The 18080-nt window shown below is 37.1% G+C and overlaps 1 protein-coding gene across 1 annotated transcript in view; it reads right to left on the bottom strand.

Moving 5' to 3' along the window:
- The window catches only part of ITGA1 (integrin subunit alpha 1), an 80464-nt gene extending 79002 nt beyond the window's left edge, over positions 1–1462 (bottom strand). The window contains exon 1 of the mRNA XM_035570113.2: positions 1357–1462. Coding sequence (XP_035426006.1) covers positions 1357–1384 — 28 coding nt within the window. The 5' untranslated portion in view covers positions 1385–1462. The remainder of the gene's footprint in view (positions 1–1356) is intronic.
- Positions 1463–18080: the final 16618 nt, after the last annotated feature.

The raw sequence follows: 18080 nt of genomic DNA, 5'->3' as shown, positions 1-18080 counted from the left end.
CATGTATTTGATTTCTTTTTTCCTAAGAAAGAGAAGCATGTAATTAATTTGTATTTATTTTTATTCCACTGTAATTCTAAATCTACTTGTCCATATTTTTATGATATTGGCCTGTTTATATATGACTTTCTCTTATTTATCTAAGGCAATTTGAATCCTGTTCCTGATATCTGTAGTGCCTCCTCTTATATTTAAGTATTTTCTCTTTCACACCAACTTTTTTACTCATATATTTATATGAGTAAGCTTCTGACAGATTTGGACAGGATCAACCCTACAGATGTGTTCCTATCTGACACATTTTTTTTTCTTTATGGTAAATTATCTGTTGGTATTACCAGTGACAACTTTGCAAGCCTGAAAAAGAACTTGTGGCACACCAAATTGTTGCCACTTTACAGAGCCCACCCTCTGTAAAGGAACACAAACAAAAACATATTTTGGAGAATACTGTTCTGTAATAAGAGCAATAAAGACATCCATGAACAAAGGCTAGATAGGACACACCAAATACTACATTCAGATTTTCACATGCTCATGCTGTGCTTGCACAATAAGCAACGTGAAGAGGAAAAAAACCCTTGTCTTGCCTTTTCCCCACTTGCTGTTGCCTGCATTCTAATGATTCTTATGAAATTGATTTCTTTCTCTGTACTGACTCAGGTTCACTGTCTGCTAGTTGCTAGCTCAAGAGCTGCTGGGGAAGCTCAGCATCAAAGTTTGCAAATATGTGACTCCCAGCGTTGCCTTAACCTCTTGCCCACTCTTTTGGATTCCCCTGATTTCAGATCCAAAGCGTTACTACACACTGACTTGTCGTGGGCAGGGGAATGGTACTTGCCCTATTTGTTTTATTAAAAAAGAAAATAAACTCCTAACAATAAATGAAATCCTAAAAGGCAGTATTACATATTTTAACTCCGGATGAACTCATGTTTCAGAAGTTAGCCGGGTAGTTAACCGTTTCCTTACTTCCCCTTTTACCACTCAGAACATCTGAAATTAGGAGGAAGAGCTCCCCTAATTAAAAAGAGTTCCAAGGTACAGCTCTTTTCCCCACGCCAGCGCCAGTTACGGTACTTCTCACCCATTCATCCTCCTCTAGCAGTACAACCCCCCCACCCCACAGAGTTAGGACTGTTTTTAGGGATGGAAGCTGCCGGACAAACACACCGAAGAGCTCCCCCACCATCCTACAGGAGAGCTATAGGGCAGGGGGATGCCGGGGGACTGGGGAGGGGGACACGCGGTCCCCGGGGCCGCCAGCCCCCAAGGGTTTCACTCCCCTCCCGGACGGAGGAGAACCGCTTTCGGGACGTGGCTTCTCCAAGCGGGAGCCGGGGGTGTTTTTCTCACCTGTCAGCATCCAGCAGGAGGCGGCCATGCCTGGAGCCGGGGGCCGGGAGCCCGGGGCCGGGGCGGGGGCGGCGGGAGCGGTCCGGCCGCCGGCAGTGCCTGCAGGGCGAGTGGAGGGAGCCGGGCGCTCTGCGCCTCCCGCCCGCCTCGCAGCCGAGTCAGGCATTTCCTGTTTGTTATTCGCTCTTTACGTTTTTTCTTCGCATCAAGAGGAATTTCGCCTCTCCTCCCCCCCACCGCGCGCCGCCTTCCTCCCACCCACCCCCCAAGACCTCCGAGCCTTGGAAACCCCCCGCATGGAGCTCGCCCCGTGCTAAGATGTACAAATAAAGCCAAACCTGCCCCCCCTCTAAGCCTCCGGCTCCAGCCTCCGGAGAGCGGAGCAGACCTTAAAGGGGCATCTGCCCGCTCGTAATTAATTAGTAAGTTTCTCCCACCGGCCAGCCCCCCTCCTGGTATGGCAGGAGAGAGCTGGGCGTGCTCTGTCCCTGTTCTCAGCAGGAGAAAAACATCGTTGAGGTAGGGGTTGTGTTTGGCTAGCCGAGTTTAATTTCTCTTACATCACCTCTTAAAAATGCACTCTACGGCTGGTAGTTTGCTTGTAGGAGGAAGCCAGCCACCGTCTCCCCGTTCTCTGCGGCTGTGGAGGTGCAGTAACCAACCCTTCAGGCAGAGAACGATTTTCCCAAGTCTTCCCGTCTCCCCTGCACGTTGCAGAGAGGAAATACCGGACAACAGCCTTTGCCCTCATCTACCGAACATATTTGCATGGCATCTTCCCTCTCCATGCCCCCTGAATGACTTCACTAATAAATCGCAAAGGTAATAATCAGCCAGGTTCCAGCCTGTGGGTAGGGGTTTTCAGAGTTCATTAAACAAAAGACCAGCTTGCAGGACTTTATTTTATCTATTATTATTATTTCTTTTTTTTGTATTTACCAGAGTGATGGTCAGGTGAAGCGACATATACCTTCACTAGTCTCAGTTCCCATCTTGAGACCTGCTGAAAAATCATTTTGTTGCTTATAGAACAGGAGGAGCTAAGGTCCTTTGATCAAAAAAAAAAAAAAAAAGTCAAAATACTCTAAGGATTTCGGGATCTTGGTGCTACTAGAAATAACACTTATTTTCTTTGAATTGCAAAGAGCAAAGAATGTGGTGAATAAGTGGAAGTTTGTGGAAGCTTTCTAAGTTCCTCTGTGGCTAATAAACTACAGCTGTTAATCATCACTACAATAGTTAAAGACGTCTTCCAACTTCTCTCTTATATTTTATGGAACACATTGAATGTACTTTTACTTGTAGGTCTGTGGAAATGCAGATTTTAGAAAATAGTGCACAATTTCAAAGCTGGGTTTAAGGGCAAAGGTCCTCTTTCAACAATAATTTATGCATATGCTCGCCTTTACACATTATAAAATATATTTCATTACCACAGTGGGACTACTCAAAGTTGATGAAATTAAGCACATGTGTAACTTTTGCTGAATAATGGGGATCTTAGCTCTGTTGTTCTCAATTTAAGAGACTACACACATTTTTCCAGTTGGAAGTTTTATGCATAAAATTGAAGGAAACCAAAGTGGCATTCAAAAAAAAAAAAAAACAACAAAAAGACTCAGAAAAATGTGTGATTTCATGTTTTTCCAAGTGAGTGGTATTATTTCTGTGAATTTTACTGCAGTTTCAAAGAAGGCAGTAACTTCCTGTATTGTATTTTGGAAACAAATCTTTATATTCCCTTTGTATCACTATACTTCAACTAGTATAATGGAGGAAATGAGCTTGCTTTCAAATCAGTGTGAAGGGTTTCTGTATGTGATGTACTTAAACACTCTAGGGGACAAAACAGGGAGAGTAGGAACTTATACACGGATTAAGATAATCATTTCAAACATGTTTGAGCTAACTGTACATAATATTTGGTACGTATGTGGGGAATGCACCTCATGATGGAGAGTCAGACTTCTTGACAAAATGTTCCTGATATAAAGTTATTCCTAATTTCTTCTAGCTTTCTTGTTATTATTAATTTTTTTTTGGTGGGGTTGTCATGGTCTCCTACACATCTTGCATTAGGCGATGTCAAAAAGCAAGACACTAGAAACGATGAATTGCAGGACTGAGCTAGCATTGCCTACTAACTTGTACACGTTCAAAGAAGTAAATTATATTACAGACCATTATTTATTTTGGAATACCAAACTGATTAAGAAAAAAGCCCAAACTCCTATTCCTTCTAGAATTGCTGCTGTCTCTTTTCACAGTCTTTTTTTTCCTTGCGTGCATTCATTAAGGCAACTGTTCGGAACGTATAGCTAGATACTCTTCTTGAGTTAAAAGTTTATACATTAGTAATAACGAATACATTTATATTAAGCAGCAACCCCCAGATGAGGTGTACTTGGGCCCAGAAGTAATTAAGATATTGGGTAATTTCAGTATCTGCACAACAAATACTAGTTTGCATGGATCACATTAGTATAGAAAATAATTACTGTAATGATGGATAAGACAAAAACTACAAATTAATTTAAAGAATACCTTTCTTTTGCACATTTTTTATGCCTTTCTGAAGTGCCACAGAATGCTGAGGAAGGATTTTTTTCTAGTGCTATAAATTAAGTATGATCTGTCTTTTAACTATTCCTTCCAATCCAGTTTCAGCAAAGTATTTCAGAAAATGTATAATTAAGTACACTAGTAGTTCCATGGAATCTGATAGAAGTATTTGTGGTTAAATATTAATTTAAAGACTCTGAAGAACTGGAGTCTGAAAAGACAGGAAAAAAAAACACAACAATCAGAAAGACCCACTTCTACCTTTATGGGGGTGTTATTTGCACAATAATAATAATAATAATAAAACAAAACAGTGGAAATGCATTCTGTCTCAAAGGTGAGGAATAATGGAACAGGAACCAAAGCTTTAAAAATAGTCTCAAATGTAGATGTTCTTCTATGTAATGTGGCTGTGGTGTACATAGAACTAATTTTCCATGAAATTTCTCTTCCATTCTTATAGAGGATATGAACTATTTTTCATTTCCTGTAGCACAAGAGTGCAATGAGCAATGACTTTGACATCAAATAACCAAAAGCATGCTTTAACTTACTTCCATTAAAGGGATAGTATGTTAGCATCAGTAATTCTAAGAGAGACGTAATGTGTTTCTGCAATGTTCACTGTTGCTATTACACTATATTATGTGCTACTTAGAAAATGGTACAGAGCTCGTTCGTATGGCTTCTAAGTGAAGATTTACCATTGAAAGCTCTTATTATCATCTTTGATAGTTTACATTGTGCTGGAAATTAGTGATATTTACATTTACATTTTTTTCTTATGCTTGCTTATTCACAGTCTCCAAGATGTCTTTCACCTTGATTATCCTGTTGTTCATTTTCATAGTCTCCATTTTTCCTATCTGATTCTAAGACCATGTTAGAATTCACTTGGCAGAACTTGTGGAGCTGTAGTCTTATTTTTATTGTCTGAGATACTCAAGGGCTCCTTATTCAAGTACCAGAACTAAGATGTTGCAGGATTTGGTATAGTTCCAGCAATACTCTATGCATAAATCTTTTCATGTTTTACAGCTCAGCTTTTAGCCGATACTTGATATTCTTGGAGAATGCCCATGCTTCTGCTCCATCTGTATTAACCAGTGGTACAAATGTGCCAAAAATCCTTTTTACTGTGCAAAGAGGTCTTCATAAAATTTTTGTTTTGCAGCTTGTGCTAGTTTAATTAATGTTGTTAGGAAGCATTATGGAAAATGCCCTTTGTGTGCTGCATTATATTTATTCTCTACAATCTTTTATGTCTTCTTAGTTTGTCTTTCTTGTATATTCCAACAATCATAGAACATTCCTGAAACAAATTAATATACAATCTGTATTCTTTGCAAAATAAAATAATCTGATTTTCCTCCTTAACAGATTTAAAGTGTCTCACATCCTTTATCATGCTGCCTTTCTTTTCTGCATTTTCTCAGGGCACATTTTCTTTCAATATTCATTCTAAGTTCATAGAGCTTATCTCGATCAAAACTGTCTGTATCACAACAACACAACCATTTCAACTTCTCTGTAACTTTTTATTCATTTGACTTCTTTGCACGTGATGATCTTAGAACAGGAAGGGATGAATTTATCACTTACTGTTACAAATCTGCCACCAACCTCTTTATTTTATGATTGTCATTTTATACTCATGTAAAAGGATCTTTATATTAAAATAGTATTTATGATTTTTGCAGAGGATACCTCTACCCTTCATAATTCTCTGTGCCATTTCAATTTCTTTTGCATCAGCTTCTTACAAAGAAAATACTTTATTTAAATCCTAATTCACAGTTTTCTCTTGCAACATGATTTTAATTTTCTGCTTGCTTATTTACTTACTTATTATGCCAACAATATATCTTTGAGCTCTGTTATAAACGACCAGGCTTTAACATGAATATATGTTTCTTCAAAGCTACAAATAAGGCTAGAAACACACAAGACTGTTTAACTCATTCAACTGAATGAGTTAAAAATCATGATACTCTCTCTTACCTGGTTATTTCAGCCTTTTTTTATGCTGACACATTTTTCTGCAGCACTGAAGCCATTGGAGCTATGGCATTGAGTCTGCAGGGAATAGAACTGGTAATTTCATGTGGGGGAGGTGAAAGAAATAAATTCATATTTTATTGTACAAAATCAAGGTGTTGAACTAGACACTACAGTATGTTTTAAAGTTTATTTTGCTGAAGGTACATGTAACTTATCAGCTAATATATTTGAAAGGAGGCCACATTTTAGAGACAGAGGATCAATTGATTCTTATTATTACCTTGGGCTTTCTGCACTCCACTTGTATATCTTCTTATTACAGCTTCTTAATCATTAGTGTCTTTTTAAGTGCTGTTTATGGTATGTTGCATAATCATTATTATTTATTTTTCTGATAGAGTCCAATTATGAAACTTCATAAAAGAACAATGTACTAATTGTGAGGATGCTGTGGAGGAAGATAATCTGGTAGATGATAATTTCTCAAAAACATAATCTGTCTAGAGATTTTTATGCTGTATTGCATTGCATTTGTTGCATTCATAGCTGGGCTGTATAATAATTACTTATTATTGTGTGGTTGCAGAAAAAAAGTTATAAGTGACTGCAGTATCCCTGTCGTAAAGTCTCAGGTTTATTCTATTTTCTTTCTTTCTACTCCAATAGAGTTAGAAACTATAACTCTTCCCCTTTTCCCTGTTGCATACACACAATCCTCTTCAATTTCTTTTATTTTGTTCAGCTAGGTGAAAACCAACATTTAAATACAGAACACTGCTCAGGTTTTCCTTTAATCTTCATGATCAGGAAAAAAATAGATTTGCTTTTACAGAAACATGAGCCTGATCATGATGCCAATATATGTTTAATGGCATAGATTTAGGAAAAACGAAACCAACCAACCAATCAACCAACCAACCAAAACCAAACAAATGAATAAAACCTGAGCACACACAAGAAACATATCCCTGTAGTGCAGAAACTTCAACTCTTGCAGTGATTGCCTTTTTTTAAACAAACAAACAAACGAAAAAACAACTATGTGATTTTAAGACAAAGTACAAGTTTGCAACAGTCCCTCTATAGTGAGCAACACGTTGCCACTTTTTAGAGGATGTTGCAAACCAGGCGCCTGTGGGGATTCCAGTTCCTGTAGATTGTTATAACTCTTTGTTTCAAAGGTATTACAATAATTTTTAACTACTGACACCTGTAACCTAAATCACACTACTCCACTTGCCCTTCCCTGTGAATAATGTGTTTTTGTGATCTGAAACCCTGTGATGTTTTAATCTTGATGGTTAAGTCACTCTGGTAAGACACAATACTGGGTTTCATACAGAAACCTATACTGGGTTTTACTAACCAATTTGGGTTTTCCAGAAGTAAGATAATGTCAAGAACATGGGATGTTGAGTCTGAAATCCCATGTCTTTTTGAAGCCTAGGTGTCTTAGTGCATGACACAGACAAATAAGCATCTGTAGCTACCTCCAGGCCAGAGTCTGACAGTTTCTTGTGAGTTATATAGAAACAGTGAACTGCTGACAGAGAAGGTAATACATATTATTTTGTTAGCAGACTAATAAGGCGCCCAGCCTCTTCAAATTCAGAATTATAAATTGGTGTTCCATTTCAGGTAGAAAGACTTTTAAAACTGTACCTCCAATCTCCCAGAATTACATCATAACCAGCAGGCTTTTGCCTAGTTATCTGCAGGATTCTGTTGAAATTAATGCTTGTACTGAATAGCTATGTCTTCTTCAGGCCAGCAAGCGGTAGCAGAAGCGTAGAATAGAATAGTTCGGTTGGAAGGGTCCTTTAGAGGTCATCTGGAGCTCTGTAACTCTGGAAAGTACCACAGTAGGCCTAGGTACCACAGACTGAGTTACACAGCTTTTTAAGTCATGAGATGTGCTCTCCTCAAGTGTATATGGTACATATATGCAGATATATATGGCCTGTAAGATGAGTAAAATGCAGATATTCCAGGACACTGTGCTTTTGTTCTGATGGTCCAGATCTACTCAGTCAGTGTAAGTTAATTCACCCACATAGGAGTGTCCTGAGCATCATGTAGAATGCATATGGTCCTAGGAGAAGGAACCAGAGATGAGGACTTTCTCATCACTACAAAAACGACTTAGATACATCTTGCCAGAGGACTCAAAACTGGGACATTTTCCTTGGGGTGCAAGATGAGGTTGTGAATCTGTGAAAGGAAGGGAATTGATTTTTCCCAATGAATGCTATCAACATTAACCTGTTACAGAAAAAGTGGATGCAATCTCTTCTTTCGGCCATGCCTTCGAAGAAGTGGTGGCAACTGCGTAGTTTGAGGAGACTTTGTGCTAAGCATACTCTGAGTGTGTCAATAGGAACTGACTCTTTAGGAGGACTGAGGAGAAGATTGTGTGATCTGGAGGTCTGATCCAGATACCAAATTGCTTGGGAAGCATAGTTCTAGCCGTGCAAAGACAAAATCCTAAATGGCTGGAGAACCTTACAGACTCAAACAGGTTAGTGCTCAGTCAGAGTAGGTATCTACAGGTTCATGCAAGAGTTGAAAGAAGAATCTTTAGATCAATATTTACAATATTTTAATCACATGGTAGCAATCTTTCCTGATACAAAAGTAAGCAGCTGTGTTCAGTTTCTGTAAAATGATAATCGGGTGTAGCAAATATTACTTCAGCACTTCCTAGAAATTGTTTAAAGTATATGGTCACAATGGAAGTGCTGTTCTGACAATACAAGTTTGTGATCAGTAGCTTTTTGTTAGTCTCAAAACTCATATTCTATGAAACAAAACAAAGTTCCTCATACTGCATTATTGTCCTTTCTAATTTACCCAGAAGCTGGACCCAGGATTTGGACTCAATGGTCCTTGTGGGTCCATTCCAACAGGGGATATTCTCTAATTCTGTGATTACAAGCAACAGAGCAAGAAATTAATAGAAGTTATACTATATATTTATCATCATTACGCCAGTTGTGTGATGTCTTGAAATATTTTCTATTTGTTGTAAAAGTAATCAGAAGAAAAAAAAAAGATGGAGATACCTCCTTTAGCTGACAGGAAATTGTAACAGGTTTTAGAGACCAGTACTTGAAATTCAAAGGGCAAGGAGAAGGTTCTCTCTTGAAATTTTCAAAGCTGATGGTTACCAATGTCATAAAGCAGGAATTCTGTGGAAAGATACGCACTGTTCTGGTGTAGGATAATGTTGACTCAGATGTTAGAGCATTAATAGAAGGCATCTCCAGAGTGATCTGTGTTTTGTATATAGATGGAAGACAAAAGAGTTATTTTCTACATATTTGTCAGGCCTAAAGACAATTTCTCTTCATCTTCCAGATATTCCCCAGCGTAACAAGCATGGACAAATCATTTTCTCCAGACTATGTCATATGCTTTCTATTTAAAGAAATTGTGTTACCTTCATCAAAGATGGTTTGTTAGAATATAGCTGAGTCCAAAGCTTGAGTGACCACAATAGGGTTGTTAAAATAGCTAAAATAACTGCCAGAGGCAGAATTAATTTTATTAATAATAGCGTGTTTATTGGTGAGTCAGTGGATATGAGTGTTGTGCCTGGATTAATTTGTGCTTACTGTCTATGGAAATCTTGTTTCGCTAGTGGGGCCGGGCTCAAAGCCAAGACCTTGGTTCAGGTCAGCACTCTTTGTAGAGGCTTTAAAGCTAGCTCAGCAATCCAAATAACTCCCCGTGGAGCAATTCAGGAGAACATTGCTCCCCACACTCTGCAGCCAAACTATTTTTTTTGACCTTGGCCAGAGCAGGTTGCACTTCTTGATTAACTCAGTCTGGCACCACTGTCAAATACCTGTGCACCTAACATACATTTCTCTGCCTGGGATCTTCAACTCTTTTAGAAGCCTTCCAGGCTCTAACATAAGGTCTTGTGTCTCCAGGACAGAGTTTAATTGTGGCTGCTAGAAGAAAATCATTTGTTTTCATGAATGGTCTTGTTAAAGTAACATGAATGGTTATACCCTTGACCATATTTTTTTCTCATTCCCATTTCCTATCCTTTTCAGAGGCTCATGGCCTTTTCTGAAACTATTTTATGCAGCCAGCAAGGAATACATATATCACAGACATCAAAATTGTATTTCTTCTATGAAACTCTTGCCACAGTTCAAATCTAAATAATTATGACATCTATCTATGGCTGACTAAAAATAGCTCAGAGCCAGAAGTAAAATACTTTTGCTAGTTTTTTTCTGAGATTTTGAAATATTCTGCAGGTGATATATATATATATATATATATTTATTTTTTTTTCAGAAAAGTTGCAAAACAGCTTATCCACTTGACATTTGCAGCCCACTTTTTAAGCTGATTTGGGGCCAGTCATCACAAAGCTCCAGGAGATGTATTTTGTAGATGTAGGCCTAGTTTCTAGGCTTCTGGATTATTCTTCTGAGAAGATAAAAACATTTATTCCAGCTTCTAGGTTTATCATTTCTTGCATGACATGGATACTGGTGTGTATAGATCCAAGGTAGCCTGCTAGATAAGACTGTACCAATGAGGAAAATGATGTCTGTGGCAGTACCGAGCTGGCCTGCCTGAAAGGTTTCACTTCATAGAATCATAGAATCATTAAGGTTGGAAAAGACCTTCAAGGTCATCTGGTCCAACCATCCCACTACCACCAATCCCACTAAACCATGTCCCTAGGTACCATGTCCAACCTTTCCTTAAACATCCCCAGGGACAGTGACTTCACAACTTCCCTTTCCAATGCCTGACTAGTCTTTCTGAGAAGAAATGTCTTCTAATTTCCAACCTGAGCCTCCCCTGGAGCAATTTGAGGCCATTCCCTTGTGTCCTATCACTAGTTATCTGTAAGAAGAGGCCGACCCCCAGCTCCCCACACCTTCCTTTCAGGTCACTGTAGAGAGCAATAAGGTCTCCCCTGAGCCTCCTCTCCTCCAGACTAAACAACACCAGTTCCCTCAGCCACTCCTCACAGGACTTGTGTTCCAGGCCCTTCACTGGCTTCGTAGCCCTTCTCTGGACATGCTCCAGGGCCTCGATGTCCTCCTTGTAGTGAGGGGTCCAAACTGTAGTGAGGGGTCCAAAACTGAACACAGTACTTGAGGTGCAGCCTCACCAGAGCTGAGTACAGGGCGACGATCACCTCCCTGGTCCTGCTGGCTACACTATTCCTGATGCAAGCCAGGATGCCATTGGCCTTCTTGGCCACCTGGGCACACTGCCAGCTCATGTTCAGGCGAACATCAGTCAGCACCCCCAGTTCCTTTTCCTCTGCACAGCTTTCCAGCCACTCTGCCCCAAGCCCGTAGCATTGCAGGGGGTTGTTGTGACCAAAGTGCAGGACCCAGCACTTATTCATGTTGAACCTCATCCCATTAGCATCTGCCCATTGACCCATCTTGTCACGGTCCTTCTGCAGGGCCTTCCTACCCTCTGGCAGATCGATACTTTCCCCCAACTTGGTGTCATCTGCAAACTTACTGAGGGTGCACTCAATTCCCTCATGCAAATCATCAATAAAGATATTAAAGAGGATGGGCCACAACACCAATCCCTGGGGAACACCACTGGTGACTGGTCGCCAGCTGGATTTCACTCCGTTCACTACCACTCTCTGGGCCCGGCTGTCCAACCAGTTTTTAACCCATCAAAGAGTGTACCTGTCCAAGCCAGAGTGTACCTTGATTTTTTGTGGAGGAAGATAACTGAGCAGTGAATTTGAACAAAAACCAAGTACATGACATAAAAATCTTTTTTTTTCCTTTTTTTTTTTTCTTTCCATACAGCTGAGTAGATTACACTGTCTGTGCTGCAGCCATTCCTAGATATACACTTGGAATTATTTTAAATCTAGTTTTACTGTTATATTTAAACTTGCTGTATTGGTTTGTTCAAGCTGTGTAGCCAGCTAGCACTCAGAGCAGCATGCAGACTCTCCTAAGTAGCAGAATAAAGAAAGGTGTGTAGAAAGAGGGGAATTTAGACCACAGTGATCACTACACTGCTGTGCCTTGTAGACACAATTCTTAGTTTAAGATAAAACAGCCATCTTAGTTGTAGCTATGGCAACAAGATTCATAGTAGTGATTATGACGGTCAGTCAGCATTGTGTATTTCAGGTGGGAAAGAGCAAAGCTGTGGAGAAAAGAGCTTTGAGAAGTCACAGGGTTTCTAGGCACAAAAAACAAGCCTCTCAAACTGAAAGAGAAAGCAACTTGAATTGGAGACCAATTTTTTATACTGTTATTAGCTCTATGGAAAATATCAAGAAAGTTATGCTGCTAGGTGCATAGTAACAGCATAGGTACATAGTAAGATTTTCTAAATAAACTGAGCAAATTCAAATCTTTCTAACTACTGAAACCCGATTTGCTCATTTAAATTTTGAAGATGGTATCAGTATATGTTTGTATGTGAACCAATAAAGATTTGAGAATGAATGTCAAGAACATTCTGAACCTGGTCTTGTTGTTTTTTTTTACCGCTACTGACTTTTCCAAAATTTATCTACATACAGAGCTTGATAGGAAAATTGGTAAGGGAGTGTCTCATGAAAATTAGTAAGGGAGTGTTTTGTGTTTCAGGTTGCTAGTAAATTTATGTATTTAGTAGAATTAAAATTAGGATAAGTAGTAAAATTATATGTTATATAGTGAAACAAGTAATGATAATATTATGTAATGATAATATTATATTGTAAAACTGACTTACTATAATTTGATTTAACCCTTCTTGATACATTATCTTTATATCACTCTCATTTACATTTTTTTAATACTACGTGGTTCCCTTTATTTGAGACTACTATTTGAGTATTGAGACTACTTTGGTGAAAAAAACACCTTACATGTTCAGAGAAATGATGAATTTTTTACTTTCCTTAAGTAATCAAAATCCAACACAGAATATAATTTTCTAATAACCCAAGGTATTCCATTAGTTTGATTTGATATTTTGCAGGCCACTTGTCTTTGCAGACCTGAGATGCAGTTATTTTTTGTTACACAAATTATTTATTGCTTGCATTTCATGATGCTATATTGACTTTTTCCAAAAATTTAGGCGTGCAAAATGCATAAGAAAATCTGTTACAGTGGAGGAATAGTATTTCCAGTGGGATGGCCAAATTTTTTTTTCAGACAGAACAGATTTTAAGGCCAAGGGTATTATTGTGATTGTTGAGTCTGACCTACTGAAGAGCACAGAGTTGTGGTTTAATATACTGTTTTGGTCAAATAAAAATATTAAGTATATTTATGTAGTACTAGTCAAAATACAATTTTGCTTGTTTAATAGACAATTTTTATTTTTATTTATTTCTTTTATTTTAGATTTATTCAACCCATTCACCATTTTTTTTTGTTTTGTTTTGTTTTGTTTTTCCTGCAACACAGATGAAAATTTTCAGGTGGGGCTTCAACTCCTTTGAGCCAATACAGGTTTGAAGGAGTAGTTAGGGACAACTCCACTTGCCCTCCCCCTCCTGAAACAAAAAAAAAAAAAAAAAGAAAAGAACTGAAAAGATACTACGTTGTGGAGCACTTATACCCATTTGTTAAAATCCTTTCACTGAACATTACCAATAGCATTAATCTAAGTTTATATGAAGATCTAAGTTTAACTTGGCATTATTTTTTAACTTTTTCATGGTCACCAGAAGAGAAGCATAAGCCAATTTATAGGAGGAAATATGTGCTCAAAAGTATAACTGGGCACGATGTGTTCTTGTTAAAATGCAGCTTCTTTTCACATAAAAATATTGCAACCAGTCCACAAGCAATATCAACAAGTTTCATTCTATTAACAACCGAAGTCAGTCATGACTATATATCGACTATTTTTAGGAGGTTTGATGCAATAAAAGAATTTACAACTGTAATGAATGGACACCATATTTTGGACCACAAGTATAGGCTGATAAGATTTAAACTGGTTTGGGGGATTTCAGGAGAGAAAATGAGAGGGATTTAAGGGGTAAGTTTTGTGATATCTTCAAAGTATAAGGAGTGCTGTGAAGAAAAGGACAAAGCAGTATAATCTTACATGGGAGAATGTAAAGAGTTAAGCTATAAATAGTAACATCATTAGCCCTGTGTTTATTATGAACTCAACCTAGTTTCCTGTTAACAAACTGTTTTCTCTCCCCAGTATAAACAGGGTACTAATAAAAAGAAAAATCAGGAAAAAAAATCCCAAGCCCCACAGATGTAAACATTAACTTAACCTGCATTAATGTTTATCAGAGTTCCACGTGTAAAATAATCCTATTAAAGCAGCTGAGGAAATAGATTAGTAGACATGCATGCAACATTAAATAATTATGTAAATTTTCTTGTCTCAAAAATGGAGTCTGAACATTTCCATAGTCATAGCATCCAACAGAAAGGATTCTTCTTAGTGTCAGTAAATTCTACTTAGAAGGTCTTTTTTTTTTTTTTTTTTTTTTTTCTTATTTTGGATGATAAAGGTTACTTAGGAATTAAGGTTGTTGTAAGAGCTAATCTGTAACTGTTCTACCTGACGAAAGAAAATACAGCAACACAGAAGTATATACTTTACATTGGTAGATGTCACTTGTAGTTTGTAACAAACTTATTAATGCTTTATGAAAACTGGCTGCCTTTTCCTGCAGCTGAACTAGATAATAACGTTTATCTGAGTGAATGTAGGTAACTCTACCTGAACTAGTCACTTTAAGCTTTCTTTATAATCAGTGAAGATAAACAGGCTTTCCCAGTGTGTGAAAGATGCCATCTTGTAAGAGGTCTAAAAGAAATTAGCTAACTCATCTGAAAACCCATTTTTCTCTCTTTTGTCTATAAGATTCTCTGGTGGATAGCTACGATGTAGAAGTAGACACTGTAGACATCAAACTGAAGAGTTGATTACAGCCTGGGAATGGAATCTTTAATTTAGAAAAATTCATGACAAATATTTTGATAACTTCAGTAGCAACAGAATGTAACTGTGTGTTCTGAAACAGACATATACACTATATGGAAGGTAGCTAAGATTAACAATTGTTTTTCTACTTCTAATTTTCCACCCACACAACTGATGTAACAGCCAAACGTTGGTTATGTGTTCATTGGCAGGGAGACAATCTTTCTATTACATTAAAGCCCATATAATAGATATATGGAGTTTTTGTTTTTCAAATAATTGTGAAAAGAGAGAAACCACTTCCAACATTAAGAATGCCAGTGGGCATTTTCAAAGAGATGAGTCAAAGCTAAAATGTGCTTGCTATGTATCTATAGTAGTTACCAACATTTGCTACATATGTTGATGACAAAAGAAGATTCATCACCGTAATTAGGAAGGGAGAAAAAAATCCGCTTGCTGTAAGATAGGTGATGAAAAGACAATAACTTTGAATAACTGTGATGACCACATTTTGTCAAGAAAATAGTGTTTTCAGACAATTAAATATGCATTTTTTTTTAGTTTTGAATTTTTCTGAATTTGTTCTCTCTTCCAGAGTTGTTTGTGCAATTATGTTGTCAGTTACCAGTTTGATCATGTATTTGTCATTTTCCCCAGTAATGTTTAAACCTAACACTCAGTTTCAACTAATTCCATTGACCTCATTTGTATTTAAAATTTTAATGCAAAACAAACAAACAAACAAACAAGAAGACCAACACAACAACTTTTTTGGTCTTAAATAACTTTCAGTTAGATATTGAATGTGAAAAAATTTTGTGCCCTTTACAAGAAAGCTAGTAAAAGACTGAAACTTAAGGTAAATTTGCTGAAATTTTGTGGCAATATTTGGGAACTGACAGATCACAGATACCTGTTTAAAGTTACCAAACTCTTTAGTAGACTGATGAAAAGAGGTGTTCCTACTTCCCAGACTTTGTTTTGGAAGATAAAATTTATTATGGAATTTTGAAGAGATATCGACCTACTGTTCTCTCTACAAAGAAAAATCAGATGCTTCGATTGCTCAAATTCATCTAATAGCATTTTTAAGATGCCATTTTGAAATCACAGTCATTAGGCTATATATGATACTTCTTCTTTTTTTCTATTATTATCTATTGATTTTTTTTCCTTTTGAAATAGGGGGCAAAACACTGTAAAGTCAAAAAGTGCAAGAGAAAATTTAGAATTAAAAGAATGGGATAACTTTTCAACAGCATGAGTTTTATTTTTAAATAATCACATTATTTCAATATGAGAAAGGTTTGCTATTAAAATAGAGCATCTGTCAGTAGAGATATGTATTTTTAGTCAAATCCATCGTTATACATTGTGTATAACTGAACACTATTTGTGTACTATCTGTTTATCAAAAACAGCTGATGAAGTAGCTCTGTAGAATTAATTTTCAGATTGACCCTAACAGCTTCTTTCTCCTGTAACTTGCACATAAACACACAGATCTCCTCTCATATCTTTCTGCAGGAGACTGTGTCAGTTATGTTGTCACACACACTGACCACAACTGCAGAAAAGTCAACACAATAGCAAGAAAGCAAAGATGTTATTTATATTTTTTATCACCAGCTTTATTGGGTCACTTGTGGTCTCTATTTCCTGTTACAGAGGTCAGTATAAAAACAGATGTTATAATAATTAATAGATGATATTTTCCCATCTATGAAAGACAATGCAGATTTTTATACACCCTTAAGTTCTATCTAGAACAGAAACATTTGAGGGAAAACTGTATACTATATTTTGCTGTAGGAAGCAAAAACATTGGAAGACTGCATGCTTTCAAAAGAACAGTGTTTAATATGAAGTAGGCTGGATTTAAAAGCTTTGTAACAAAGCAAATTCCATGTAAACAGGAAATTTTGTATGCAAGCTATCCACGCCTTTTCCTGACAATGCATTGTATGATATCTCTGAAACTGCAGTTCTTTATCCCAGGTCTAACACTAAGAAGGATTTTAGTTATCTTAGATCAATGGAGGGTCAAGGTTTAGTCTTTTTATTTGTTTGTTTGTTTTGTTTTGTTTAAACAAAAATTGCTGAGGAGTTTTATGTGAAAGATAGGTGGATTTTAATGAATGTGTAGAGATCGGTACAGAGAGTGCCTTGAAGTTTTGTGGATTTTATTTTCTTAAACAAACCATTGAGCAATAATATTTGCATCACTTACTCCTCATATACTGGAGAATTCAAGCTTTTCATCCCAATTGAAATATAAAAACTGTTTTCCGAAATTAAACTAATACAATATCTCCAATGAGAGATACAGTGATCTAATGAAATTCACTTGCCTTTATTTTTTGCTAAGTCAATGTAATGTTTTTTTTTTTAACCATATTTCCCCAAAGTGACGTTTTAGCTTTCTTTTGAAAGGTTACAGGATTTTTTTTTTTAATTTTATTTTTATCTTTTTACCTCTTAGGGATCAGTTATCTATAAATTATGCACTATTTGTTATAAAGTCTCATCTAAGTTAATTTTTATCTGACATGGTGAAATTGACAAAAAATGGAATTCTCATATGTAACTGAGGGAAATAAAAATGTGATCCTTTGAAGGCTGGAAAAGGGACATAAAATCTGAAAGTCAGGTGCAGGTCTAATAAATTAGACTCAGGTTTGGAGTCAAGTCAGTCCAGTGCCAATATATATCAGATAAGGGGTTTTTGATCATTGTTCCTGTTACATTTCTAAACAGTCTTGACCCTGAAATTCAATATTGGAGAGGATTCCTTAGTGAGTAACCTGGCTGCGCTTTGTGGTAGGATACATCTTATACATGTGAAATGTGTCTGTGTAATCTAAGCCATTTGTCAGGAGTTATTTAACTGTCAATAAAAGAAGTACCCCCATAGCCAGATCTAGTCTGCTTTTCTCAAAATAGCTACAGTATTTCTCTTTTACCTTCTCTTCTCTGTCAACTCTAGAACTCTGCCATCTTGGGTGGAGCTTAATATTCAGTTGTTAAAGGTGGGGTAAGTGAAGTCTTAACTTTTATTAAATTTATATGTCTATATATAATACAGCAGTATTGCAGTTTTTATTAGGAAAATATCCCTTACTATCAACTAGAACTTGATTTGATATGTACGGGGTTTGTTTATTGCTTTCTTCATCCTCCTCTAGTTCTCTAGCTCTGGAGTACCTTCTTTCCCCTATTCAAATCCTTTGTTCAGTATCAAAATTTGA

The sequence above is a fragment of the Cygnus atratus genome, chromosome Z (genome assembly GCF_013377495.2).
Source record: "Cygnus atratus isolate AKBS03 ecotype Queensland, Australia chromosome Z, CAtr_DNAZoo_HiC_assembly, whole genome shotgun sequence".
Classification (NCBI taxonomy): domain Eukaryota; kingdom Metazoa; phylum Chordata; class Aves; order Anseriformes; family Anatidae; genus Cygnus; species Cygnus atratus.
This window is presented reverse-complemented; position numbering and strand designations above follow the sequence as displayed.